Source organism: Nyctibius grandis, chromosome 17, assembly GCF_013368605.1.
Source record: "Nyctibius grandis isolate bNycGra1 chromosome 17, bNycGra1.pri, whole genome shotgun sequence".
Taxonomy (NCBI): Eukaryota; Metazoa; Chordata; class Aves; order Nyctibiiformes; family Nyctibiidae; genus Nyctibius; species Nyctibius grandis.
The window spans coordinates 7,872,916-7,900,769 of NC_090674.1; the positions used below are offsets into that span (position 1 = coordinate 7,872,916).

At 42.6% G+C, this 27,854-nt stretch overlaps 3 protein-coding genes across 8 annotated transcripts; 1 reads left to right on the forward strand and 2 right to left on the reverse strand.

Annotated features, from left to right (window-relative positions):
• Positions 1–317: 317 nt before the first annotated feature.
• Positions 318–19,762, reverse strand: CEP104 (centrosomal protein 104). 6 transcript variants are annotated; one of them, XR_011049413.1, is made up of 23 exons: positions 19,711–19,762; positions 18,819–18,983; positions 18,130–18,303; positions 17,673–17,811; positions 16,962–17,027; positions 16,508–16,584; positions 16,170–16,338; positions 15,792–15,950; positions 14,921–15,169; positions 13,836–14,039; positions 13,140–13,307; positions 12,323–12,496; positions 10,658–10,834; positions 10,135–10,341; positions 9,525–9,641; positions 8,863–8,899; positions 8,287–8,368; positions 7,565–7,673; positions 7,122–7,260; positions 6,593–6,660; positions 5,878–5,968; positions 673–4,656; positions 318–548 (listed from the first exon to the last, which is right to left on the reverse strand). XR_011049413.1 is itself a non-coding variant. In XM_068414783.1 (23 exons), the coding sequence occupies exons 2-22, from the start codon at positions 18,929–18,931 to the stop codon at positions 4,520–4,522; spliced, it is 2,856 nt and encodes a 951-aa protein (XP_068270884.1). In that variant the 5' UTR covers positions 18,932–18,983; positions 19,711–19,762; the 3' UTR covers positions 640–835; positions 4,512–4,519. The 6 variants fall into 6 exon arrangements, 5 of the variants coding, with proteins under 5 accessions (XP_068270884.1, XP_068270885.1, XP_068270881.1 ...); XM_068414783.1 differs by lacking the exon at positions 318–548 and having other exon boundaries at positions 640–835; positions 4,512–4,656; XM_068414784.1 differs by lacking the exon at positions 318–548 and having other exon boundaries at positions 640–4,656; positions 13,836–13,988.
• A 59-nt stretch (positions 19,763–19,821) lies between these two features.
• DFFB (DNA fragmentation factor subunit beta) lies at positions 19,822–24,155 on the forward strand. The gene is made up of 7 exons (XM_068415025.1): positions 19,822–19,935; positions 20,007–20,133; positions 20,247–20,435; positions 21,145–21,224; positions 21,398–21,568; positions 21,774–21,874; positions 22,037–24,155. Exons 1-7 carry the CDS (start codon positions 19,822–19,824, stop codon positions 22,251–22,253), a joined length of 999 nt encoding a protein of 332 aa, XP_068271126.1. The 3' UTR covers positions 22,254–24,155.
• C17H1orf174 (chromosome 17 C1orf174 homolog) lies at positions 23,950–27,118 on the reverse strand. Its single transcript, XM_068415104.1, has 3 exons — positions 26,876–27,118; positions 25,698–26,201; positions 23,950–25,204 (listed from the first exon to the last, which is right to left on the reverse strand). Exons 1-3 carry the CDS (start codon positions 27,116–27,118, stop codon positions 25,094–25,096), a joined length of 858 nt encoding a protein of 285 aa, XP_068271205.1. The 3' UTR covers positions 23,950–25,093.
• Between the last annotated feature and the right edge of the window lie 736 nt (positions 27,119–27,854).

The window sequence follows — 27,854 nt, forward strand, 5'->3', positions numbered from 1 at the left end:
CCGCGCTGCCCCGCCCGCCCCGAGGGCCCGCCCGGCGCTGCGGCCACGCCCGCGCGTCAAGCCACCGCCTCGCCGCGGAGCAGCCGCCCGGTACGAGTCACGCGGTGACTCCCCGCACAGCCCGGTACCACCGCGCCGCCTCTCCCTCCCGGTAAGGGGGGACCCGGCCCACAAACACTAAACCAAGGGCACCCCGCACCAAGACAGACGTGCCAGGGAGCTGCCCTGGCCCTGCTCCCGCAGCCACGCTTCCACCCTGCCCCGCACTATGCTGGTGGAACAGCTTGTCAAGGCAGAGCTACCATCCAAACCTGCTAAACTATTTTATTAAATAAGCGCCATAAAAATAACTTGCATGTTTCACATAAGTGACTTTTTATCTTGAAAAGACAGCGATAAGATCTCTAGGATTTAAATACCTTATCTGCTTATCCAGTACTTAGGAACCATGTAATCTATACAAATGCTCTCTCGGGGTGGTGGAACTCCACGCAGTCGCTTGAGATTACATCCTGCACGCAGGGACGCTGCCTGCTCTCGAGTTGTCTCTGCAGTTTAGATGGATGAAAACAACGTGGTTGACATTCAGGTACAGCATGGAAAAACACATCAGACAGAAAAAAGCCCATGAGACAGGGATGACAGTCTGTTCATTCTTTAATAACGATGTACCGTCATTGCTGAGTGAAGTTTTCCAGTCCAACGCTTTGGAGAACTTCTTTCCCTCAGTCAGACCTGCACCTGTGCAACAGTTTTGCTCCGGAATATTTTGCTTGAGACTTCGTGGCACAGGAACAAAGTCACGGTGTTTTTCCCACCAGTGCTTATTTTGCCACTGCAGAAAACACAGGTTGTTTATTAAGTGAAAGGAAGCAGCCCCGTGAAATCACCCTTTAACAATCACGTTGGCAGTACTACTGTGCTCAAAGATGGTCCTTTCACATCCTAAAAAAAAATTTACATTTTCTCACTTCTAAGTTGTTTCCAATTTGTACCATTGAGTAGTTCAGATTATCTTTATACCTCACTGTAGAGGTGCATTTTTTTGTCTAAAGATACCCAGTAATGAATGAATGTTATGCGCTCTAAAATATTTAAATGATTTCTTTAAAATGTTGTTAAAGAGCAATTCTGGATTCTGAAAGAAGGTCTGGGAAAGTGTCTTACGTAGCTCCTAACTTTTCTGCTATTCAGCTCGGTCAGCACCAGGAAATACAACCCTCACTATAATTAATAGTGTTTGTGGGGTCTTGGTTTTGGTTTGTTCGTTTTTTTTTTAATTCAAGTCTTGTGTTTTTTAAAAAAAGAAAAAAAAAGTAAGTTTAAAAAGGTTGTCCCATAATATTATAAAATAGAAAGGACACATCCTGCTACATGCAGGATTTAACTGATGATTTTCATTACGCTTTGCTTCACTGATTTTAAAAGCCATGGTTGAGCTGTATTTACTAATTCAATGTACACACTACATTGGCCAATCCAGAACACATGGAGGACCTTTCCAAACAGGTTTTTTGCATTAAACTTGCCCAACAGAAAACTCACAGTTTTAATTTAAAAAAGAAAAAACGCTCTGGGCAACAGCTCACGAGCCTGCAGTCCATTGCACACGCTAATACGAGCAAAAGCAATGGCTATGTTGCTTGCATAAGGAATCAGGTTCTCAAATAGGAACCTGTGCCACTAAGGCAGAAGTAAAAATACATATATATTTGTTAATATGTATATATTCCTAATGTATGTATATTTATTGATACAGATATTTGGAAGAGTTAAAGAAACAATTTATATAAAGACTTTCAAAATACAAGCACACCAATCGACCTGTAAAATTCACAAGCTTGTAGACAGGGTGCATGAAAACTATAAAAAGTGTATTACAAAATCAGCGCTGTGTATACAAAACATGCAAATTCACTCCGTGGTAGTAGAAAAATCCAACCCCCAAAACTTGTACTTATATTACCATGACCACTCATTCTTGTAGCTGTGGTGGACAGCGACATGGGAGCAATTAATTCTCTCCTGGAATGCATTTGCCTTGATGTTACAAGTAGAAATGTTGGATTGTTGCTTTAGGTCCAAAGCTTCATACATTGTGTCTTTATCGAATTTGTTCTCTTTGAAGCTATTAAAGGTCACATGCTGTAGTCTGTGAATGTTTATTTTAATCAAGAACTAACTAGAGAAACTTAGCATTGGAGCTGGATTTAGAAGCAAGCTGAGAGAACGTACACTAAAGCAGGAAGAAAGGTCTAAATTTATTAATTCAAGCTTTTCAGGGCCTCACTAAGATTTTTTTCTTTTCTTTAAGGGGCCATTTCTTGGGGATATATTTCAGAATTAACTGTGAGGTTTTAAAGCACAACTTTAATGTTTACACTAGCTCCATCGATAACACACTCTTATTATGTACCAAATGGGACTCCTGAGGTTTAGCTTAATCCTCTTGTCAAGTGGACTAATAAGGCACTTAGTGCACAGCGAGCAGGGCAGCGCGGAACAGCTACTTCATGTTCCTTCCTACGCAAGGGCACGTCAGCCAGCAACATCCAGCCAGCCCTTTAGCTTTTTTATTTGGTGCTAATTCTTGGTGTTGAGTGGCGCTTTGGGTACTGCTCTACTGCCTTTAAAATCCTAAACCTGAGATCTGTGTAAAGGCCAGGCTTCCACAGCCAAACCACTGCTTGCCATGCGTGGCTTGTGCTACTCCTAGAGCCTCAGTGGACCCAAGGAAGAGACACCTATTTCACTGGACATCATTAACATAATTGAATAGTAAAATTACAGACACCGGTATTACAAAGGAGAGCAAAGTTATCTGTCAAAATAACTTTTCTAAGCATTTTAAAAATGAGTGGAAACATTTTATAACGGCCCTGATCCAATTCCTTTCCTTGCAGGGTCAACTGGAGCTTTCGGCTGACTTAGGAGGTGTGCAAGGATACCAGTCAGCTTCAGAAAAAAGTACAATTCCCATTTCCAGTGAAGGAACCAAGAGTTTTAGAGCCTAGCACAAATAAATGGACTTGTAAGCTTTCACAAGGCTGGAAATTTGCCCCATTTTAGCTGACAAGTTTGTCATGACAAATATACAGAAGAAACAGGCAGCTGTTGTAAACGCACTACTAGTGTCTGTCTTACCATCAAATACACTAGATCCTGCCACAGTGGCTACACTAATCACCAAAGAACAGCATCATTCTTTGAGTGACTTCATTATACTCGAGAAGTGGATGCCTGAAAAAGCTTTCCAGTTCCTGGCCCTACTTGTGAAAATGCCCTAATTGAAGTAAATAAATCCACACTTTTTTTTTTTTTTTTTCCTTCTAGCAAACACGAGGAAGAATTTTGCTTCATGGAATTGTTATTTTACCCATTAATTGGTTCAAGAGTTTATCTGTACAGGATCATGCAAGTCTTCCTGATAACTGAGACACACACTTCCTACAGTCTGACAGGTATTTCCACCTCCATGTACATGCATTTTTCATCTCACCTTGTGCCAGCTGCACACCATAGCAGATGAACGACAGCATTGCTAAGATACCAACATCATCATCACATCAAAGGAACCTGGGCAACTGCAACAAACCTATTTTGCTCATTGTATATCCATATTTTCAATGGTGTTCCTCAAGTCTAATTATGATGAATTCTCTGTAAATGCACTGATGTGATGCAGAAATACACACACAGGCGGCCTCTCTCCTAGCCAACCAGGACACACAGTTTAACTTGCGGCCTATTTTTCTACCACAAGTGTCTGATGGCAAGACAAACAAAAATCACTGACACTATTACTTTCAGCATGTTATAAAGTCAATTTTGGCAGAAAACTATTAGCAATATATTCTGAAATTATTACATTGAAGTGATCAAGTGACAAAGTCAACTAATACAGGTACTACTTCCCAAGCTTTCAGAATAAGTAATTACAAACAAGTGTCACACTTGGTCAAAAGAACAAACACTTTTCAGCTCTGTCCTGAAAGTCTAGTACAATTTCTGCTTGGTAGGTTTATTGTTCTTCTCCAAAAGAAAGCCAAAACACAAATGACTGGCTTTTGGAGCTTAAGGAAATTCCTTAGTGGATCTCCAAACCAGACAGTTAGAACCATAGCCCCAGTGTAATCCCATCACCAGGGCCCAGCCTCTGTGCTGACTGTGAGAGCAGCTACACAGCGTGGCCATGTTAACTCCATACTCATTGGGGAGTGTTTTTAATATGAGAAACCAGTCAGAGACCAATGCACAGCCTTTCTCGTGCCATACAGGGAATGTGGCAGGCTAGATCTGTCCCAAAACATTTGCATGTTTCTAACACGAGCATTTGTAGGAGAAAACCACAGTGCTGCACAGATAGCTAACACAAAAGTTACTAAACTGGGCAAGTACTGCTCAAGGTTGATAAACAGCCCCATGTAGTCAAACAAAAAAGATGGTATGAGCTGCCCATAATTTTAAAATAACAACTACATGCCCAGTTATTAAGACAAAGGAAAAAATACTTGTCCTGTCATCGCTTTGAGTATGTTTTGCCAGGGCTTCTATTTGGGCCCCCTCTTGGGGTTGGGATCTTGCTTCCTACAGAGGGAAGTCGAGCTTTTGCTCCTGAAGGACCTGGTTTCCTTAAATACTGGCCACCTATTTTGCCTGTGAAGAGAACACACAGATCGTTATCGCAAGCACATCTAGTCTCAGTGTTGAATTTTATCTACCAACTAAAAGTTGGCAGGCATCCAGTCTGAGGTGCATCTCATACCAGAAGCGGTAGGACTAAACGGTCAGGGTTCCCTTCCTATCTCTAGGAAATTGCTCCGGAGTTTTAGCTTTACCCAGGTAGGATTCAAGTTCCTTTTCACTATGTTTCCAAATTTTAAGCAGCAGCAAACTAAGTGGCATTCTCGTTAGCAAGTAGAAATAGCAAGGCTGAAGACAGACAGACGTGATTGTAGGTCCAGTTCAAGACTGGAAACTGTTGAGTTTAACCACATTCATTTACGACAGCTGAAAGAGATAATTCAACAGTTCTTTCCAGGAACTTGGAGTAGTTGTGAAATGCAGATATGAGCAAAGCAAATCTCAGGTGTTAGTTAACCTCAGAGGAGGTTAACTCTAGCAACAACCTGAACATGCAGCGGACTAAAGAATCCTGAAAAAAAAGTCTGAACGAGGAAAGGTTTTGGATGTTACTGGCCAAAAGAGTTTTGGTGCTGCACGCAGTGAAAATAGCTTGTTTAACTTCTGTCTTCAGGAAATAAAAGGATTTTGCATGTGCTTCATAAAGAAAGATGGCTGTTAAAAATCCACCTGACATCAGCATCGATTTCTCTTTGCGGGTGAAGCTGCACCATCATAAATTCTGCCTAGCTCCTGGGTCTGAATTGAAAAGGAAAAGCAGTACACAGCACTAACTATTCAATTCATCTTGTAATTAGGATTAGATTAGCATCCTCTGATTGGACATCAAAAGCTAAATCAGGCTCTCTGTTCTGTGTGTCAGCGTACAGGAGCTTTCCAGAATGTTAACTGTTTAGTGTCACCGCTGATTGTTCTATTCACGGTCATACTATTATCAGAAACAAGAGTGAACTGATCAAATTACCTACTATGCCAGCTTCCCCAATCAACTGAGCTGATGCCCTCGTTTTGAAATTACTGTTTATCATGTTATTGAATGGTTTTGAGAATCTGCTCCCTAAGTATACTGTAGTCTACACCAGCATAAGAAGCATCAGTTAGGTCACACAAATGCAAAAAGCATGTTGAACACACAATTAAGAGCCATCTTGCTTTCAAGGATGAAATACTTTTCTTAAGTAAAGGCAACATAGTAAGAACTATAGTCATCATTATCATAAAATAGCATCTTACCAGGCTGCACCAGAAGAGTTTTATTTATTGTGGATAACCTCCGTTGGTTCATTTTACAGCCATTGTTGCCCATTAGGTGAGACTTCCAGGCCTGAAGTCAATTAGAAAGAAACCAGCAAAATTATCCAACCTTTATCTAGTCACTATGTATGCACATATACTTTTTAAAATATGGGGAAAATGAGAGCTGTATACAGACTTTATGGCAACAGCATTTTAATCTGCTGACTGATAAAAGCATGAACACCTTATGACTTAAAAAATCCCCATATCCAAACAACACGTACATTTCTCAACAAACATTTCAGACTTGTTTACAGTATTTTCTGAGCTACTCACACTGGGCAAAGTAAAAAGGCTTTGGAAAAAACCTGGTTTTGAGAACAGAAGCACTACTCAATGGTCATGGCCCACTGAAGGGAAGAAAATGACATAGATTACATAGATTACATATCAGCCATTGCCATTTAACTGACTGAAACAGCTATTTTAAGTATTTTTCTGAACAAATCACTTTTTATACAATAGCAATATATATTTTCAATTGCTGAAAGATCCAGGTTCAAATATGGTCCCCAGATTGCAAAACAGCCATTATAACCCCAGCAATAATCCAGGCAAGTTCTTAAGTCGTTGGGTGTAAGCTAGTGTTAGAAGAGGACACAACTTTGGTCCCAGTGACATAACATCAGATGAATCTAGAAGGCAGTTTTACCTCCTCTCCTGGGGAGAAGTTGTCATGGCACAACGGGCAATGGTTTGCCACATGTTCTGGTTTGGCAGCTGAAATGATTAGAAAAACAAGGTAAGAATGGCAAAGCCAGGCTAATTTCAAATACAAGAGGAGAACTTGCACAACAAAGAGCATAAAACTACACCATGGCTAAACCAGCTCCCATCCTATTATCATTAACTCCTCTTAAGGAAGTCCTATGTTTAATCATCTACATCAAAACAAGATCAAAAGGAATGACAGGGTTTAATCCGCATGGATGTGGCAGAGGCTTTCTGTTCTCCTCACTCATCCTCCCCACATGCATTCACAGAAGCGAAGCATTTCAAGCACTAGGAAACTCAGGCAATTTATTCCAAAAGTGTTCCCTCCTGAGGATTTACTCAGATTTCTAAATCCACAGTGCAGTGCCTCAACAGAAGTGGTCTGACTTGCCAAAAATACACAGCACTTGAAAGTCTGACTGACTTGACCTTTGAAGTTCGAAACCTTGCTGTTCAAAACTACTCACAATTGCAAGTCTTGCTCTTAATATGTTTGGGCAACTCATCTTTTGGAAGGGCCTCACTGCATCGCTGACATTTCCCAAAGCTGTCCTTTTTATCACAGTCTGTCAACAAGTGCTCTGTCAGGCTTGCTATTTCCACCACCTGCAACAGAGCAAGAGGTACCCAAGAAGATTTGTACTGTACCAGCTAAATAAGGATAGTATTTAAAAAACTGCTTTTGTGATTTTTGGAAGTTAAATCTCACTTTCCAAAATGACAAAGGAAAAATGAAATTTTAGTCCAGTTAATAATACAATTTAAAATGCTGCTCTTTTCAAAAAACACTACTCAAGATCACAGTTGTGTTCAGAAGTCACCTACCTTAGCGTTAATATCTTATAGCACCTTAAAACCAGAATAACAACAGTTCATGTCTTGTAGTAGCTCTAGAAAGTTTATGCCTAACCTGTCTGCAGTGCTCACATCTGGTTAACATAGGGCAGTGTTTCCAGTAATGGAGATCCAGTCCTTCCTCTGTGAAGGATTCGTCCCTTTCACCACAAAAAATACATAAGCTAGGAAAAAAAATACAAACATCAGTAACACGACAGAGTGAAATGGGTGAACCCTGTTTCTTCTGTTAGAAACTATCCTGAAAAATAGCTAACATCTTGGTACACCTTATTTTCCCTCTGTGGTGCTGACCTTAGGATAAGGCACGGACAGATACTACTATGTAATTTATGGTAAATACAACTACAAAGCATTTGTTCATATAGAAAGACATAATTCCACAAAAGCACTGAGAACAGCTCACTGAAACTGGCTTTCATGGCTCCAGAATTTTCAAATGCTCCCTCTATCCTCTTATCCTACCATGCACGTGAAAGCTACAACGTATCTTTGCCTTATTTCATACAGGCAGTTGAACATTAAACTGTGGCAATTTCTTATCCCACAAGCAACTAATGAGAAAAGAAGTTCAAGGTCACTCTATCCAAGAACTTAAAAAATGAACATCTAGGATTGCCTGGTCATAATTCCAGATCTGTTAGAAGATATTTTCTTTTTCATTGTTTCAGTGCTGAAGGTATTAGCTTTGATTTACTGAAAAAACGTTATTAATGTTATTAGCTTGCAGGTTAGACTAAGTGGAAAAGGTGATTAGGAGCTGCTCATCTAACTTACTTATCCAAGTAATTTGCAACAGAGGAATGATCATCTGGAATCTCTGCTGCTGCAGGCTGTGGGCTTTCGTTTACCTGGTAACCTGTAAAAAGAGAATTATTAAAAAAAAGATCACGTTTTAATTAGTTTTTGTGCATTCCCAGAAACACTGCTTCTCTGGACCTTAACAGCAAAACACCTAACAGAAGCGTACCATTGCCATGTTGGTAAACAGGCACTGAGACACAACATACCTGTAGGCAGTTGGGGAACTATTGCTTTAGTGATTTACAACAGTAAAATGTTTTAGTGACTATTTTTACACTTAGTAGACGATCGACCTCAGGGTGGGGAGAAATCTAAAGTGGTCTCAAGCCAAGCCACACTAATTCCTTATTACAAAGTAACTGGTTAGCTGATGGTAAATTTTCTTTTGTGAACTTAATGATTACCTCTACGGCAGGCTGAGACTCAGTCAATCTGAAGCACTCTGGCATGTTTTTAACTGAGATAATTCAATAATCCATTAAGCATCTACAGTTTCAAAGACATACTGAAATATCTCTACATTTCTTAATACCATTTGAAACGACCTACCTTGATTCTTTGGCTTCTGAAAATCAGATTCTTTCTCCTATTGAACAAATAAATTTCAGTCAGAAACTTGCTTAACCGCTGTGATGCTTGCCAGAGAGAAAGAGAACAGATTATATCCTGATTTTTCTCTGGAATTAAAAGCTTAGAAGCAGAGCCAATGCATTACAACGTCCGTGCTTCTGGTCCTACAGCAAATCTTTTGGGTATTGAGGCAGCAATCTTCTGAGGACAGAAAAACAGTCCCACTTCCTGGCACTGGGGTAGCTGACTGTCTTTCTAAGGTTCAGATATAAAACTTCATGGATGTGCAGTAGAGCATGCTTCTGGAGGGCCCTGACGCACTCAGTACAATTCCCGTACTTTAGCTGGTACAGAAACACTTCTACAAACACTCTCAAATTTACCATACGATAGACAAAAATGTTGTAAGAAAGAATGCAGATCTTATACTATGTTAGGAAAAAAAACCTCCCAAATTTTAAGCTGGCCTGCTGAGAATGAAAGTCAGTTAGCGTATGTCATGGAGTGTCTCTCTTTTCTTTTTTTTTTCCTTTTTTTTTTTTAGCTTATAATGAGACAACAGTAATGTTAATTATCTAAGCCTGTGATACCTGAGGAAAAAAGGATTAAAAAAAAAAAAATCAAACCCCAAACACCCTAACCTTTCCAGCTTGAACTTCTGCTTGTATCTCCTTTAGAGCTGCCAGCTGACCTTGCAGAACTTTTATTTCTTCCTTCTTCTGTTTCTCTGCTTCTTCTGTTGCTGCCTTTCTCTGTGCCTGTTGAGAAATACTTAACAATTACAAAAGGTTTTGAACCATCTGTCATATAGAAGAGACTGCAGACGCATCAGCATAGAACAAATGGTCAAAGCAGCACAAGAAATACCCTGCTTGGTTACATGCTTTATCTGTTACAGTAACACCTCCCTCCCCAGAAGTTCCTCTGTACTAACCTGAAAGAAACACAGAGCATTTCCTCTGTGCTCACTGTTTCAAGGCCAGCCAGCATAAAATAGTATATGCATGTTTTCCAAAATGATGGTGTATTATTTGAGAAGTACCATCTCTGTATTCTTTGTAGACTCTATTCACAAGAGTGAGTATATGTAATAAACTGAACACCAGCTTTTTACACTAAGTAATGTTAACAACACACCTTAAGATACTCTGCTGTGTCATTCAATGTCTAATATAGTATGAAATCAGTATATTGCTTAGTTGAATGCAATGTTTAAAGTAGCTACGTATATTCTGCCGTCTTATTACCTACCCTAATTCCAGCTTCAGAAAGTTCACCATCTATTTTAGTAAATCCATCAAAAAGTGTTTTATAGAGAACAGACTTGCGAATGCTTGCACCATCTGGAGGGAGATATTCCAGTATAGCAGCCTTGTGCTGCCTGTACATATCAAAGATAATCCGCAGTGCTACATCACGAACTTCATAAACTCTGTGTTCCAAAGCTCCCGTTGCAAACTGAAAATAACAATAATAAAAAAATTATGTCTCTCTTTTCCCACATGTTTTTTAAGGACTTGTTTATTAGTCTAAGACAATTATTTCACTGCAGTGGGAGAAATCTTCATGCAGATAGGTTTTTCCAAACACTTTTTGACCCTGTGATTCTTTTTTCCCCGTATTGGCACCTTGCTTCCTCACAAGGTTGTGGGTTGTCACTTCCAAGAGGCTCAAATTCTCTTTAGTGATTCACCAAACACTCCAAAACAGACAGACAAGCCCCAATAAAACAGCAACAGAAAAAACTTCATGTGCTGTAAACTCAGACTCCTACCTTCATGACGTTGCCAATCGTAAACCCAGAGTTTTCAGTTCCCATGTCTTTCAAGAGGCGTTCCACCAATTTCACTTGACTCATTGCCAGATGTGTTGGGGAGTTTGGTTTTAATGGTTGAACCAAATGGACTGGAACAAACTGAAGAGGTTTCACTTCACTACACAGTGCCATTTCCTATAAACGTACAGAGAGTCAGTGTGCATGTAGGAATGCTAAATGAGGAAACGAACTGCCTGTGCAAAGTAGAGTTATTCTAAGTTACTTCTAACAAGTTAAGTAAAAAGAAATAAGCCTTCCATAAGAAGTAGCTGCTTAAGATCATACAGATGTTTGGTCTTGCTTTTGGCATCAGAGAGAAAGGTGCTGAGAAATGGATAAAATCTTAGACATGCTCAGATGAGTTGCAGAACTGGGTTGTAAGAGGAATTTCAAGAACTCCATCTTACCCTGAACTATCTGAGGACAAAGCAGATTAGAAGTGTCACAAAGGGTACAAAGTTTTGACATTGCATCAAGATGAATTTCAAGACTGCTTCAGAAGACATACGCCACCTTACAATTTCTCATTCTATTTTGCAAGGAACCTTAAGGGCTAAATTCTGCTGTTATTCAAAGCTCAGTATTTATTTCTTTGCTGGTAGCAGAATGTTTAATAACCCGAAGCAGCCCTCCTCCCAGTTCCTGCCTGCTGACAGACACTCAAGGAGATGATGGCGTCCTGCAGTCCCTCTTCCTGACCGCCAGACGCAGTTGTCACTGGGTTGGCTACTTATTTCTATAAATAGGTGGCACCTTCCCTAGAGAACTGCTTATTCAGACAGTGTCTCTTCCATCAGCAGCGATACAAAATAAACACATTTTCCTTCTCTCCAGGCCACCTCCTGTCTATGAAAATACATTTGTAACCATGTCTCATTTCCTTTCTCATTCAATTACAAAATATATTATAAACAAGCCAAGCAGTAGTAATAAGTAGCCTGTCACCTTTGGGGTTGCAGTGACACACCAGAGCACTTCACAATAACCCTGTTAAAATTTTAGTTACGTCTACAGCGAATGAAAAATCTTTTCCCTCCATGTGTAGATGCAAGCAAGAATAAATAACCCAGAGCCAGTGACTCACTCCACTCCTGGGACTGAGTTAACACATTTTCACACAGAACTACTGTTCTTTCTTCTAAATTCTACTGGAAAATAGAGCCTGTAATCCTCTAGCAGCTATTCACAGTTGCTCTTTGCCAACATTGAGCAAGGAATGGACTGTGTCTTTTAAAATGGGCATTTTTCTATGCTTTTGCTAATTTGACTGTCAAAAATGCAATGTGATTGCAGCACAATCTGAGGAGTATATCGTACCTTCTTGCTCTCATCTCTGTAGATCACTTGCAACTAAAAAGAATGCAAGAGTTACGCCTTCTTGCACCTGCAGCAGCAGGTATGTCCCCACACTGTCCCCCACAACAAAGGTGACAGTACACGGCTAGAAAAAACACTGCAAAGATACTAAGTTTGTGCTACCACTTTGCCCCTTCCACATCAGATGTAATCCTTTACAGCAGCAAACTCTGGACTTGAAGTCAAGTCTCGTTAGATGTTATCCGCCTGTAAGCTCTGTGACGTCCTTAAAACAAATCAAACCATAACTTGAAGACAAGCACCTACCTGAATAAAGTTAGAAGCCACAACACGAAGACGGGATGAAGAGTCTCCTGTTCTAGAAAGCAAATTTGGAAGTGTTTTTTCCACACAATGAGAAGTTTCCAGTCTTCCTAGTTTATGTTTTGGTATATATTGGGTAATAATAATTTTTAAAAGTTTCAGGGAGGCTTGAAAAACCTAAGTTAAAAAGAAAAAGGAAACACTGAACAAAAATACCACATGGATCCTTGTTTTCAGACAATATTGTAAAATCTTTTCTGTAGTTCTAAAGAACAGCAGCAACAGGAACCTAGAATTACAGTAACATTATTAACGGAAGCTACTTCAGATACCTCTCTCCCAGAAAACATGTTGCTAGGGCTTAGGTGAAAGGCTTCAGAGTTTGTTTTATAAAGAGTAACACAGCTCTTAAACAAGAAGATAAGAAAAAAATTAAGGCTGATTTGAAGCCTAAGTCTCCTTAGGCTAACTGTAGTCTCTCAAGTTGGAAACTAAAAGGTGTAACCACACTACGCATTTACTGCATGAGCAGTTGTTTCTCAAGCTCATTACTCAGCCCAGGGCAGTATTTTCCATGCTGCTGAATGCTAGACAGTGCCCAGTCCTTGATCCTAACTGAAAGCTGACACTGACATTTCAGTTGTTTTGGGTTTCTGGGTTTTTTGTGTGGTTGTTTTTGTTTTGTTTTTTTAAACTTACTCAAAAGCAGTTTTACAAACTATTTGTTTAAATTATTTAAAGTGTGTTAACCACGCTGTTCTACAATTCTTGCTGTTAGTTCTTCACTGGACCATTTCATATCAAACATATCACAACTTACTGAAGACACTATGTCTTTGATGGCTCTCCTTACAAGAAAAACGGCAGCCCGCAGCATGTTCTTTAAATCCTCCTTCGGAGTGCTTACTGACATTTCCATCAGCTTCTTATATACAGCCAGCAACGCATCTTCTCGATATGACCAAGTTTTGGAATATGCTCCTGAAACCTGAACACAGAACAAGTTTATCTCCTAAAAGGTAAATACTGATATTTCAATATTTATTCAACATCTATATACAGAAACAGCCTCAAAAGAACACATGAACTTAACCATGAAATCCCCAGGTGTTTCTTACAGGAATCTGGCTTTTATTAAAAGCACATATTTCTGAAAAACAATGAGTAAAATGGATTAAGAGGTCAGGCTCAAGGACCCATTTCAAGCACAGTAATGGTTTCTCTCCCTGTGAAAGACAGTGGCAAGTTATGGGTGTTCTGTTAGAGTCTGTACCCTAAAGCAGTCTACCGGACACTATCTGCTTAATAGCTCATCAAGTAATCAATCATAAAAGCTACAGCAACAAACAAGCGTTGACAACAGGCACCCATATATCCAAGGTCAAATTTTAATCTCAGGTTTTTAAGTAACAGCTCTGAACATGTAAAAATCATATCAGTAAGTCTGTGCTGACAGAGCGCATATCAGCTCAGCACAGATCACAATAATCTATGTGTGCATTTTGTTGCTCTTTACCAAAGCTTCTCCAAAAACGTCAACAGCAGAGCTGGCCTCCCTCAGTGCCTTCTCAGTCAGCGGTTCTGGTTCCCCAGTAATGCCACTTCTTGGAGTATTACTGATATCCTCTTCAGTCACCTCCGGCTCAAGGTACGCAATTGCTTCATCGGACTGTTTACAGACAGTTGGAAGAGGTCTCTCATCATAAGGTAAAAATTCAACCTAACAGAGAAGATAAAATTTGCTATTCTAGAAAGGACTTAGATGTGAAGTAGGTTCTTCACTAACTGGATTCACCTCAATGCATTTTTTCCCCCCATCAAAGCAGTATTGCTTTACAATTAAGCACAGATGTTGAAGTTCCCATAACACCACCATGAAGAAATGGAACTAGTGCCTGTGAATAAAACTTTTTTCTTGTCTATATAATACAATAAAACACACAAAATACCTTCTGCGGAAGTGCACACATCTACAGGAGAAATCACCTGTTGACATGAAGCCAGCAAGTCATGAAGCTTTATTTGTAAAATTATTTTATGTCCACACCCTGTTAAGAGGGAATACTACTGCTACTAGAGCCAACACAAGTCTTCCTTGGTTTTGCCAAAAGCTGGAGCAGCAAAACCCAAAGATCAAGCTAACTAGATACCATGATCTTCTTCCTCTCTTTAGAGACGACACCAAGACTCTTACCCTACAACCATGTTCCAACAAATTCCCTTGCTGCTGTAGATTCATCCAATGTGATCTCTAAGAAGATTTATTAAGCCACTAATGGAGCAGGCAGAATTCAGCTTCCACATAATTGGCTGTGTGACCCCTGATTAGTCATTTAATGTCTATTTGCTTCCAGTCATCTATTTGTAAATCAGGTGTAACCCCCTTTTGCCTCAATCTCAATGAACATTTGTAAAAGCTTCCAAAGAAATTCAGGAAAGACTGATGCCAATTATGAGCTGGGCACTGCTCAGCAACACAGTCAATTTCACATACTATATAAGCCACGAGAATAACCACAAAATACCTCGTTGTTTTGGAAGGGTGAATACAAGATCTTTTGCTGTGATAGATTTCTGCAGTAACAGAGGTACAATACTCACATTTTCATTGGGAAACACTTCCCTGGAGCTTCTGGGATCAGTCACAGCAGGAGGAGGGGACTGATGGGGAACAAGGGGCTCAGCAGAAGTGGGATCTGCTGACTTCTCTTCCAGCAAAAGCTCTGCTCTCCATGGCTGTCCTTTTTGCGGTTCCATGTGCTCACAAGGAGGTGAATTTGCAGCTTTTGTGCGCTGAGGACTGTCAGGATAAATCATAGACTCCAAAGGCAATTCAGGTGGTTTTCGAATCTAAGAAAGGGAAGGAGGTTTTTCTAAAGCAAGGTTAACAACATACTAAAATCAGAGTTAGCACAGCTGCAACTCTGACATTCAACAAGGTTCTGCTGCTTTCATATAAACACCAGACCTCACTCACAGACGTGGAATCATTTCCACTGGATGCAGCTTTATGAAACAATAGGAAAGTAATTCTGTATGGATGTGTGTGCGGAGAGATTATAAAGCTTCCCATTCTGAGAACAACATAAAACTGTATTTTATCACATGAATTCTGTATGGTCAGCCATGATGCCAGCATAGCCTGTTATACCCCTTCAAAATATGATAAAGTACCTTATGAATCTGCATTGGGTAGTCCTGAAATTGCGCAAAACATTCAGAATCTAATGTCATTTGCTTGAGACCTTAACAGTTTAATGTAACGTAATTTATGGAGAATGAAGCATGTTCCTAAAACGCCACGTGCAAATCTTTGGTTAGGGAAATCCACAATCCAAGCAGAAAAGATGTAATTGCCATAAAATACCTGTGTAACAAATCATCTTCCCTGAATTTATTTTGGTTGCTCTGCCATTTCTATTCACAACACCCACATGATAAAGCCTTATGAATTAGGAATAGCAGTACCTACCATCAGCTCTGCATCCAGAAGGTTGTGGAGCTCCAGCTGCTGATACACCTTCAGGCGGTACGCTGCCATTTGCTGTTTCTTTTTTTTAGCAAGATCATAATCCTCTTTCTCCACAGCATAGCGCTTCTCTACCTCGTACCGTCCAAGTCGCTCCCCTACCTAGAAGATGGTATAACAAACTAGCTTGGAATCACGTCACTGTACATAGGTGTATGTTTCAGTATTTCCAGCCAAGTTATTCAATCAAGCTATCCGATTTTAAAATTACTATTTTGAAAATATACTGGAAATCATTACGATTCCACATCAACGACAGGGTCCCTGACAGACCACTGGAACACTGTTTGGCTTAAGAGATGAACAGTCTTTCAACAATACCTTTTGCAAGTCTGCAATAGCTTGTTTGAGTTTCTTGGCATAATCGTAGCGTTCACGATGGACAGCTTCGCGCTTCTTCTCATCCAGTCTACGTATTATCTGAGCAACTTCTGGATCCTGGTACATGTCAAAAGCCAAATCATCCAGAGGTGAAATGGAGTCAGGTCTCCTGAAGATATAAAAATGTATAAAATAAACTTTCAGCTAATCCAAAATAGACCAGGCTGAGCATATGTCTTCTCTTTTCCCTAGCTGGGAACTAACAAAACATAGAGACTGAGAACTACTTTAGCCTGAGCAGACGCTTTGCCAGGGTATATGCAAAAGAACATCCTTACCCAAGGTAAGTTCCATCTAAGGCAGGATCATCTGACTGAATTCCTAAGTAGTAGTCAATGAGCTTCTGTCTGCTAGGCTTTTTAGGGGGGAAAAAAGATATCTTAATGCACATTCATCAACATCAAGTACGCATTGAGGACAGAAATCTGACTTGCAACTATCAGCATAAGCTATGCAACTTATAATACTTATGTTTTGAAACAAGAGAATTTGGAGAGGCTGAAAATGCAAACATTCCAATTGATTATGGTTTATTTTTTGTATCCACAAATTCAGCTCAGTTTTTGAGAGCTTTCTTGCTTTGAGATAACATTAAAAAAATAATAAATCAATAGCATGGCAGCTCTGCTACAGCACATAACTAGCAGAAGAAAGATGCATTCCATTACCCCAAGAACCCTGTAACTGAACACGTGTAGTAACAGTAAAAAGACAGGAATGCTTCGCACTTACAGTATTATTGCTGTCATTACTGTAGTCTGCTGGATCTCCAATAATGTTTATAGCGACTAGGGCAACCTGGGACAGATTTAAAGACAATGTAAATGCATAAGCTCGTTACTTTCTCCATATCTTATGAAAACTGAAACAAAAAAAAAATAGGCCCTGTGGTCTCCAGTGTGGTATGGAAGCAAAGCAAAGCACTAAGTGCTACTTCATGCTTCATTAAAAATTCATTACCATATCTACAGACCACATTGCACAGTCATCAGTTGTTCCCTTTTCTGCTCTGGGATGGAAGTGAAAAGAGTCACTGCAGAACTGAGGCAGATGTTTGCTTTTTCTGTATCAGGACGGCCATACAACACCTCCACTTAACGCCACATCAGATCCTAAAGACTAGGGGTGGCTTTGTAGTGACCACAAGGCTGTTCTCAGAGGAAGTACTTTGTCTTCAGCACAGAGCCTGCTGTGCAGGCTAAGACTCAGAATAAAAGGCAGCAATGGAACATGCACTGGACTCGATTGTTCTGGATAAGTCACCTGCACTTGGTCATGATTCCAAGTCACTTATAACCTCTTATTTGTATTTCCTGTTTTATAAGAAACCAAAAAAACACCCAGGAGCTTTTAACCAACGTGTTTAGCTTCTACAATCAACGGAGTAGATTTCCATACTTGTTCATACTGAAACTTCATCTAGCTTACCAAGTAAGGACTCACCTGACCATATAAGTTGTATTTATTGACATAATTTTCATGGAAAATCAGCTTCAAGTACTGACCAACTGCATCCATATACACAGATTTTAACTCTCGTGCTTTGAAATCAGTCTTTTCATTGTCAGAGAGAGGGACATAACTGAGAAGGAAAATGGAACAAGTAAGCAGGGGAAACACACAGATACACAGCTGTATTTTTGCTCCTCAGGTTAGTACTTTAACAATGTTTCAGTTATGAGTGAGTTTTAAACCAAGTGTGCTGTCTTCTGACAAGACTGTTCATCTGCAGCATGCCTCTTACACCTACTCTTCAGCTTTCAGATCTAAGCAAGTACGGAATCCCTTTACTGCTTGCAGCACAGGGTATCAATGTTGCATGCAAAGCATAATGAATATTACTTCCTCCTGAGGCCTTTCTGATTAAAGTAATAAAACCACTTAGAGCTTTTTGACTTACCCTAGTCTGTGAAACCTCTCTGACTGATACGGAGCAAAGTATTCAGGCAAGCTTTCACTGATGTAGAACTCGATTTTGCTTGAAATCATGTACTGGTGAGCAAGCAACTGCAGTTTTCGTATTCGGCACCTCTCCATCAACTGCAGAACAATTTCCTGTGGATACTGACAGAGTCTGAAAACATACACGATTTCTGAATCAGCTTTTAAAGATGACTTCCCTTCCAACTTGAGCTATGAAACTTTCCAAAGTTATTATAGTGTAACTCAGCACTACAGATATTGTAAAAGGAAACCAAAGAGTAGAGTAGAAACACTTTTCACTTTATCACATGCATGTGTATCTTAAAGTGCGCCATACATATCTAGAGGATGTGCTGAGAAGACTGAGTTTTTAATACTAAGCCAAAGCAGCTGCAAACTCCAAGGCGACTGACAAGAACATAAATAGTTCTCTTTTCTTCTTTTAAAGGACTCTACTTAAATGCAGTGTGATGCCTTTAGGTGGTAACCAAGGCTTTCCCCAACCCCCTCCCAAATAAGGATTCCAAGGGATTAAAGTAACTATTTTGTTTTTATAATCAGTTTGGTCTGGGATGCTGTAAACTACTCTGAACATGCCTGGTACACCTCCCACCCATTTTAAACTCAGTGCTTCAGAATTATGCACATTCCTCCCACTTGCAGTACCTGGGTGACCGCCATCCATTCACTGTCGGTGCATGAACCATCAGCTCTTTCGCGCTGAAGCCATCTTCATGTCCCGATGAACTAACTACTATAAAACCGATCTTGTGTGGCATCCTGCAGAAGCAAGCTCGTCAAAGCAACGATGTTTCAAGCTTAAGATAATCCCTGGAAGGACAATAAAAGAACACTGAAACACTACAGACAAAGAATTAAATCCTGTGGTCCATCAAGTCAGTAGATGATGACTACAAACCTAAATTTTCTTTAATTAATACTGGCACCATAAACCGCACCATGTTCTTATGCTGAGTATTTTACAAGTACTTAGTGAAACGAGGGTGTAGTTAACTTGTATAGCAGCTTGCCAATAAACTCAATTAAATCTGGTAATCCAAGACAAAGCTTAAAATTATTTGAGCTCCAAAACGCGCACAGGAGTGACCCGTACCGGTCCTCTGTGTGCTTGAGCCAAAGGAAAGAAAACCAAACAATTAAGAACAGTGTGAATTCAGCCAAAAGCTAGCTAGCGCCGTGTCACAGCTACACGGACACCAAGGCCGCTGACAGGGACGGCAGCGGAATGGAGGCAACAACAGGCAGGACAAGAGCCAAAGACCATCGCTACCCCACCCCAGGGCCGGAGTGATATTATGGCATCTCTCCCTCCTCCCCCCGGCCCCGGCCGCTTCGCCGCAAGAGGCGGCAGCAGGCCGAGGCGGCGCCCCGCAGGCCCCGGCGGGGCCACGGCGCTGGCGCGGCGGGACGGCCGGGCCGCAGACAAAGCCGCCCTGCACGGCGGCAGCCCGGCGGGGACCACGGGGGCAGTTCGCCGGGACGGAAAGGAGAGGAAGGGAGGAGAGGGGGAAGCGGCCGGCCCGGGCCCAGGCCCTACCTGCCTCACGGCGGCCCCACCGCCCGCTCTCATGGCAACGCCGCGCCCGCCGCCGCGCATGCGCGCCCGCCCCGGCCGCCTCTCGGGGCGCATGCGCGCAGCGGCGGGGCCATGGCGGAGGCGCTGCGGCCGTTCCGGCTGCGCGGGTGCGGCAGCCCGCGCAAGTTCGGCGTGGCGGCGGGGAGCCTGCGCGGGCTGCTGCGGAAGGGCTGCCGGCTGCTGCAGGTGCGGGCCGGGGGCCGTGGCGCGGGGCCGGCGGCGCGGGCCCGCCCGGCTCTCACCCGCCCGGGGGGCAGCTTCCCTTGGCAGGCAGCCGCCTCTGCCTCTACGAGGACGGGACGGAGCTGACCGAGAGCTACTTCCGCGCGCTGCCGCCGCAGACGGAGCTGGTGCTGCTGGGCCCCGGGGAGACCTGGCGGGGCTGTGAGTGCCGGGGGCGGGCGGGGGGATCGGGCGGGGAGCGACCGGCGGCGGGGCAGCGCCGGGGCTCGGACGCGGCCCCTCAGCCGGCGCCGCCTCGCCCGCGCAAGCCGCAGGTGCCAGCGATATCGAGCGGTTCCTGGCTGCCTTCTGCAACCAGAGGGATGCCGTGGTGGAGGCGGCGCGGAGGCTGCTCTCCGACGAGCGGGCCCCCCGCAGGCAGAAGCTGCTGGTGGATCTCATCCACAACCTGAGCGAAAACATCCTGGCCGAGGACAGGGAGGAGGACAAGAAGTGGTTTGAAGGTACGTCTGTCGCCCGGAGGGAGCTGCTTAGCGGCTCCAGGTCTCCCTCTGCTCAAAAGAGTCGCTTATGTCAATTTTACTGTTCTTACAGAGAAGTAGTTTAAAAATTTGGGAGTCCTTCTGGCTGCTGTGATTGGCATCTGGTCAGGGGAGTAGTTATCACTTACATTAGCATGCGTTTTTAAGTTCCTTTAAAATATATGCATATTTACTATCAGCAAATTGTTTTTTTACCATGTTCCCTATTGCTCTATCCCAGATCGCTCTGGAATACATTTTTTCCCCATTAACCTAGGTCTGCATTTACAATCTTTTAAAAATTTGCTAATAGTACACGATAATTTGCACCTATCAGCCAGCTAACCTTTCTTTATGTTTTCTTTGTACTTTCTTTGCAAGTTCCCCCCCCCATTCCCAAATCATAGTTGCTGTTCTTCCTGAACAGTTTTCTTTTCACAATCTTAGTGTTCTGTGTATGCACATTAACGAGAAACATTTAACAACGATAATATCAGCTACTGCTCTCAGCGGATGCTCTGCATGTTCCTTCTAAGTGCTAAGAACAGGGTAGTCTAGAACCAGTAAAATAAAAATGGGAAAGAAAAACATCTGTGCATACTGGGTTTGTGAAAAGAAGGGATAAATACCCAGCTAGGCAGAAGCACGGCACTAAAAGTACTACGTTACAACACAATCTAACTCCCTTTAGGTCTAGAGTCTCGTTTTAAGAACAAATCAAGCTACATGCGATACAGTTGTGAAACTAGAATACGAAGCTACATGAAAGAGGTAAAAGTTTCTGTTGAAGTAACTTATTTTCAAGCTGCTAGTAAAAGTAATTCCATGACCACATATATATAAAATCCTTTTGCAGTGCAACATACTGATTGTAGAAAAGAGCCTCAGGCTGCTGTAGGTAGCAAGGAATGATTTGGGTTTGGTTTATTTTTTCCCCCCTCTAGGTTAGTAGTTTTACTTCAAATGTTCATCCTACAGCAAGAGATGCATATAAAGGGATAATTGACCTGATGTCAGATAAACTGAAATCTGTGAAGTATAACGGATGCTACTTTGACAGAAGAGAGGAGGAGGCCGTCCGCCTGTGCACTGCAGAGGGGTGGTTCTCGTGTCAGGTAAGTTCAGACCTTTCTGAAGCAGAGTCTTGGTTCCAGCAAGCAGTGGCAACGACATCAGAGGAAGGAAAAAGTTATTGGATGCTTGCATAGTGCAGCGTCAGGTTTGGTGGGTGATGTTGCCACAGCGTGCGTGATCTGCCTTTGGTTATAGCGAGTGGAAGGACCACGCTGGGGTGACGAGCAGGACGCCTTTGTGTTACAGGGACCTTTTGACAGAGACGACTGCCCGTGTAAGCATTCTATCAACCCCTACGGTAACAGGGAAAGCAGAATCCTCTTCAGTACCTGGAATCTCGATCACATGTACGTATAAAGTATTAAACGGGATTTGCTCAACTAAAAATCATAAACCTAGTTATGGTGAAAGAATTCAAATTCGGCCTGGCTCTACAAGGAAGATGGGAGACTTGATTATTGTGAAACAGTGTTTGATGGCAATATTGTTTTCTCTTTTGTGTGCTGAAGAATAGAGAAGAAACGTGCTGTTGTCCCAGAACTGGCAGAAGCTGTCAAAACACGAGATGGAAGAGAAGTGAACTGGGAATACTTCTATCAGCTGCTGTTTACCGTGGATAATTTAAAACTTGTACATATTGCTTGCCATAAGAAAACTAATCATAATCTCAGCTGTGACAAAACTAAAATTTACAAAAAAAGGAAGCAAAACCACAAGATCTCCTAGTGCTATCTCTGGAAGGGACTTCTGCTTTTTTCAAAATCATGTCACGTGGTATCATTTTTAAATAGCTCTAGTTTCTTAAACAAAAACTTATTTAGGAGTCCCTGGCAAAAAAGACTTGCTAAGTAATTCAACTGCAATCTCACAACACACACATTTGTATCATGCCTAATTCTCCTCTCCCGCCTTCTCACTTACTACAAGCCTGCCTTCGATCACACTGTGTTAAGTGTGATAAAATACAGCTGAGTCTTGAGTATAAAAATGAGGCCAGAGGCTGACACTGATTACGCCCCACCATTTCTTCCTTGCCATGACAAATGCAGGGCCAAAACTCACAGTACACAGAAAGAAGCTTAGACAAAACACTTCTTAATAACTAATCTGAGGGCACTTGTAGATTTGTATTTCTCTAAACATCGAGCCAAACAAAGAATACTTTAGGATAACTATTTTGCTGTGTGCCTTTTCCAGGTAGAGAACCACTGCAGTTCAGGTATGCCAAAGGGCGATTTTTCTGTACCAAAACACCTGCCCTCATCCACCACTCCTCCATTTGCTGCTGCTTTAGACATGCATCTCCTAGAAGGAAGAGCAAGGCCATGGCCTATCTTTCCTTTTACCACCTTTGTCACCTTTCCCATTGATTTCCCTCTCCTTTCAAACAGTTGCTGCCTCCTTAGCTTGAATTGGCTTGAAGCAATACAAGCAATGTTACTGTATAATAATCATGTTTACCTGCTTTAGAGAATATTGCTTCTGGAAAACACTTCCTACCTCAGGTAACAAAATACAAATAGATCCATTTTTACTTGAATTTTTTTTTTAAATACCAGCTCATAGCAACTGAACTTTTAGGGACTGTCAGTGTAAACGATGTGAATTTTTTTTAAATAAAAAGAATTATCCCCTTCTTTCTGTGTGTGTATGTGGAGGCAGAGGTGCACAAGTGGTTAATCAGGTGTAATATAGCATGGCCAATACAGACTAGAAAGACTGAGTGAAGGGAAGCATGTTTACAAATGAAGCAGTAGTTACTGCTATGTAAATAACTTCACTCATCTCTAGGGAAGAGCTCTGTTTTGCCCCATGTTGCTGGTCCTCTTTTCCACCTGGGCAAATACAGCTGGTCCACGCAGAATTGCATTAAGATAGTACTGCCGTGTGAGCCATAACATACTAGGTCATGGAAATGCAGGAGCTTTGCTACAGAGAGTATTGTTTTACTTTAACCAACAAACTCGACCCCCCTGCCAAACATTTCAAGGTGAAAAATAAGTAGGTGCTTTTTAAATACAGGATTTCAAATGCCAATGCATTGAATCGATCCCTCGAGTGCCTTACTGAATGTACGTCATCGGTAACCAAGATGGAAATGCACAGTACGCTGTTTTATCGGTGGGGAGGGCATCACAGCTAAGATTCTGGTGACAAACACGATGCCATCTGTATGGCACACTTCCTACAAACTGAAAAGCACCATTTTACACAGTGCTGAAACTAAAATGACACGTCTGTGCGCGAAGAAGTATTTGCTAGAAAGAGACGGTAGCAAATATGGCATCTAAGGAAAGCTGGGAGCTACTTCAAGATGGAGTTTGCTGAAAAACATGAATATGCTATTAAAAAATTAGATTTTTCTGTGTTAGAGAATTAGAGTGAAAAGGAGCCAAGAAATATCGTTGACAGAAACAATGCATCAGCTGGAGTGGAAATGTGAATAAATTAACATGTCATGCATATACAATTTGTTTGGCTTACAACTTTTGAATGTTTAACAGGCTATAGCTGTAGAAATTAATATTTATTTAAACCATCTGCTGATAACATTTTCTTTGTATTTTTAGAAATGTAGAAGAAACTATTTATAACAATAAAGATTTGGAAGCTTATTGCATAATCACACTTTCAAAGAAGTATTATCATAAGCATGGGATGAGTTAACAGTTCCTGAAATCATCTGAGGTTGCTCATTATTTTCTAAAAATGCAGGCCACAATAACAAATTTGGTGGACTCACCCATATCCTTAGCAATCAATACTCATTCATCTACCAAGTCCAACACTGAGAGATTTTATTCCTCCTTTATCACCACCAATGCATTTGTTTACAAAATTCCTACTCATAACCCTGGGAAGTCACTTGAAAATGCTGCACGAGCTGCGCTACACAACTATTACAAAAGGCAATGCTTACGTCTGGGCTGGTGGAAGAGGGTCAGCTTCACGGGGTGGGTGTTCAGAGAACTAACATGCACTAAAAACGTACGTAACTTCCAGAGATTAACACCACGGAACTCACATGGACATCCATGCATTTAGTTTTGCCAGCAGAACGGCATGTTAGAGGTTTAATAGGTTCTGGTTGAGATGTAAACAGTGCAACACAACTTACACAGCAGAGGACGGTGTCCCTCCTTGTACTGGGTAGTCAACTGGCTGCGTTACTCACTGGATGCCACAATGGCAGACATCAGAGAATAAAAAGGGTGTGTTCCAACATGGTTTGCTTGGCTATTTTTAAAAAAGGAGTGAGACCAAATGTTCATCCCAGATATGCGCTCAAATTATGCAAAAGCAATAAGAACTTCTATTTTCCCTCTTTTTTTTCCCTAAATATTAGTGGTAAAATGATAAATTACAATTTATTTCCAAATCACTGAAAACTCAATCATTGCGCCAGGTAACCATGGGAGAGTATCTGCCAATTCCAGAAAAACAAACTCTACCAGTTCTCTCTGAGAAAAGGCAAACGCAGACACCTTACGCCAGTGACACAGCCAACCATCGTCACACGGTTGCAAAGAAAAAGAAAAAAGGTTTCATTTATTTACAGTTTGTTGTTAGACAACATCCTCTTCCTCCTCCTCCTCATCTTCCTTTGCAATGAAATGTAGCTTCCTGAATTCTCGCCTGCTCATCGTTGTGCTTGGGCGTGCAACTGCTGGGAGATCCTTTAAGAAAAAGATAAAATCATTAAGGAAAGTCTGTTGTGGCAAATGGCAGACCTGCCTCTGCAACAGTTCACGTGCTTCCACATCCAAAAGTAGAGGTGGCCAGAAACCGGTGTCCGTTCCAAAGAATTACAATAATTACAATAATCACAATAAAGAACCAATGACCAGTGAAAAACTATTCTGACAGAATAACGCTGTCTCCATAATACAGCTATGTCTGTCTTTATGAGTGAAGATATCTATCTTATGGAATTGGACTAAACAATCTAAATGGGAATGATTCTACATCTGAAATTAACTTGGCTGGGCAATTAATTTCATCTCCGATTGAGACAATTCTCTCTAGGAGACAGGGTTATGGCTCCAGATGTCTACCAATACTGGTCAAGTTTGCCTACAATTTTGAGGCTACCCTAATTTGGCTTGAAGATGCAAGACTGAAGTGGAACTGAGCTGAGCCTGTGAAGTGTGAACACTGTCATCATCTTACCTGTATAAACTCGATGTCTCCAAAGAACCGGTGCACTGGCATTGGCTGGTTGCTGTCTTCATCCAAGAAAGCACTATTGTCCATTTGTATCGGCTTCCTCAGGAGATCTCCATCCTCCAAGCTAGACCCATCTGAAAGTACACTCTTGCAGCTGCTCTCCTCTTCGCTGCAGACATGATTGTGCAGATTTTCATCACTGTCCATTTGTGATGGAGCACTGCTTGATTTCGCTGCACGTGGCTTGAGAGAAACATTATGCTCCTTTTCATGTTTGTCTTTGTTAGTCTCTGGAATGCTTTCACCTTTTTTCTGTTGAATTATATTGCTGTCTCCTGGATCTTCTGAACATCGATCCCCATTAGATGTTTTAGGTGTTTCTCCCAGTGCAGCAAGGTTTCCACTTCCACATGTAAGGCCTTCTAGTTCTGATTCTACTAGACTGTTTTTTTCACATTTTAGCCTCTTTGAGGGTCGTCTGTCAGCCACGTTGTGTGAAGAAGACTGCTAGAAAAAAGATAAGATCCTAAAGCTTACTTAAAATAAGTAAAATCACCAGACCTCTTTAGCTGCAAGGCTGGATGTGGAACAAGGCCAGCAGCACCTTGATCCAAAGCTGCATCGCTAAGAAAAACAGTAGAAAGTGCACATGAAAAGAAGAGCAGCAGATAGCTTACACTGAACCACAACGGACAGTCCATCACCAGTGGAAAGCTACTTCTCAAAGCACACACCAGCACCGTACGCGGCTGACCACCATTTTCATATTTTCTTAGGGATGCTGTAGATGGCAATTAACGTGGCAGAACGAACTATCACCCGGTACAGCACAGCGTCCCGCTGCTTGCCAGTGACAGCACACCAACTAACGGCCTGCCACAGCCCTTTGAACAGTGATGAACCCAAAAGCTGGCCCTGTGGCTCGCAAATGTGCCCCTGTGGCACGCAAATGTGCCCCGGTGGCACGCAAACATGCCCCCGCGCTGTGTGTCTGCACACAGGCGTCTGACAAAGCGCTGGGAAGGCCGGAAAGCCAAATATTTACTTAAATTCTCCAGGTAATTCCCTCATGGCGACGCTCACTTTGCAGCTGTCAATAATCAGCTGCACCCCCCACACTTTGCTCCCGGCCCCGCCGCCCTCTCCCCCCGCCCGCGGCCGCCCGGCCCCGTCCCTCCTACCACGCTCGGCGTCCGGGGGCCGCCCCGCTCCTGGCGGGGGGCAGCCGGCGGCGCTTCCCCCGCGGGCTCAGCAGGGGCGGCTGCCGGGCGCTCGCCCTCCAGGGACCCGTTCGCACAGCGCCCGGGGGGCCGCCGCCGCCGCTGCCGCCCTGGGAGCGCCGGGCCGCGGGGCTCCGCGCGGCTCCGGGCCCGCGCTCCGGCCGCCGCCATCTTGGGCAGGGCGCGGGAGCCCGCGCTCGCCATCTTGTGGAGCCTCTCGCCTCACGGGGCTCGCCCTCGCCCGGCTCCCGGTGTGCCGGGCGGGCAGGTGGCCCCTCCGCCCCGAAACGGCGGGCGAGGGGAGGCCTCGGCCCCGCTCGGTGGCGGGGCGAGACGGGGCGTGGGCGGGGAGCTCGCCTCAGGGCCTGCCGCACGCAGGGCGGACAGCCCGGGCCCGCCACACAGACCCAGACGCGGGGCTTGGCCCACAGGCAGCGTTACATTAAAATAAGCTTTAGCAAAGTGAAAACAGAGGAGTTTGCCTCCAGATATCCCTGCTGTGCTGCTGCCTGGGGGAAAAAAATCAAATTCTGCTTGATCACTGTATAGGTTATAAACGTTTCAGATCTTTTGCCTCCCATTGTGTCTTCCTTCTGGAGCAACGCTAGCTCCCGTTACAAGATGTGCAGTCAGGGAGTTATTATTCAGATATGCCTCTCAGTTCATTTCCACAGCCCTCAGGGAGCAAATTATGTCAGTAACTCAAATCGCTCTTTAACTTCAAGGACTCTGACGATAGCAGATGAATTTCTGTGTAGCAAAGCAACCCGACACCTAGATTTAAGTATGTAATTATCTTCACTTATTTTACTGGGGGAGGCGAAGTAGTGCGCTTGCCCGTTTCAAGAAACTGTAGGTACTGTGTGCCCTGACGGTCCGTGATGGAGGAGGGACAGCAGCGTCCGCCGCAATGGAGCCCAGGGGCTCCATCCATCACATT

Coding starts and splice junctions, on each gene's coding strand:
- DFFB (XM_068415025.1), top strand. CDS start 19,822: ATGGCGGAGGCGCTGCGGCCGTTCCGGCTGCGCGGGTGCGGCAGCCCG. Junction 20,134..20,246: donor CGGGGAGACCTGGCGGGGCT/GTGAGTGCCGGG, acceptor CGCAAGCCGCAG/GTGCCAGCGATATCGAGCGG. Junction 20,436..21,144: donor GGACAAGAAGTGGTTTGAAG/GTACGTCTGTCG, acceptor AACTCCCTTTAG/GTCTAGAGTCTCGTTTTAAG.
- C17H1orf174 (XM_068415104.1), bottom strand. CDS start 27,118: ATGGCGAGCGCGGGCTCCCGCGCCCTGCCCAAGATGGCGGCGGCCGGA. Junction 26,202..26,875: donor GCCCCCGGACGCCGAGCGTG/GTAGGAGGGACG, acceptor TCTTTTTTCTAG/CAGTCTTCTTCACACAACGT. Junction 25,205..25,697: donor GAGACATCGAGTTTATACAG/GTAAGATGATGA, acceptor TTTTTCTTAAAG/GATCTCCCAGCAGTTGCACG.
- CEP104 (XM_068414783.1), bottom strand. CDS start 18,931: ATGCCACACAAGATCGGTTTTATAGTAGTTAGTTCATCGGGACATGAA. Junction 17,028..17,672: donor AATACAACTTATATGGTCAG/GTGAGTCCTTAC, acceptor AATCTGTCCCAG/GTTGCCCTAGTCGCTATAAA. Junction 14,040..14,920: donor AAGTGTTTCCCAATGAAAAT/GTGAGTATTGTA, acceptor CTTCTCTGTTAG/GTTGAATTTTTACCTTATGA.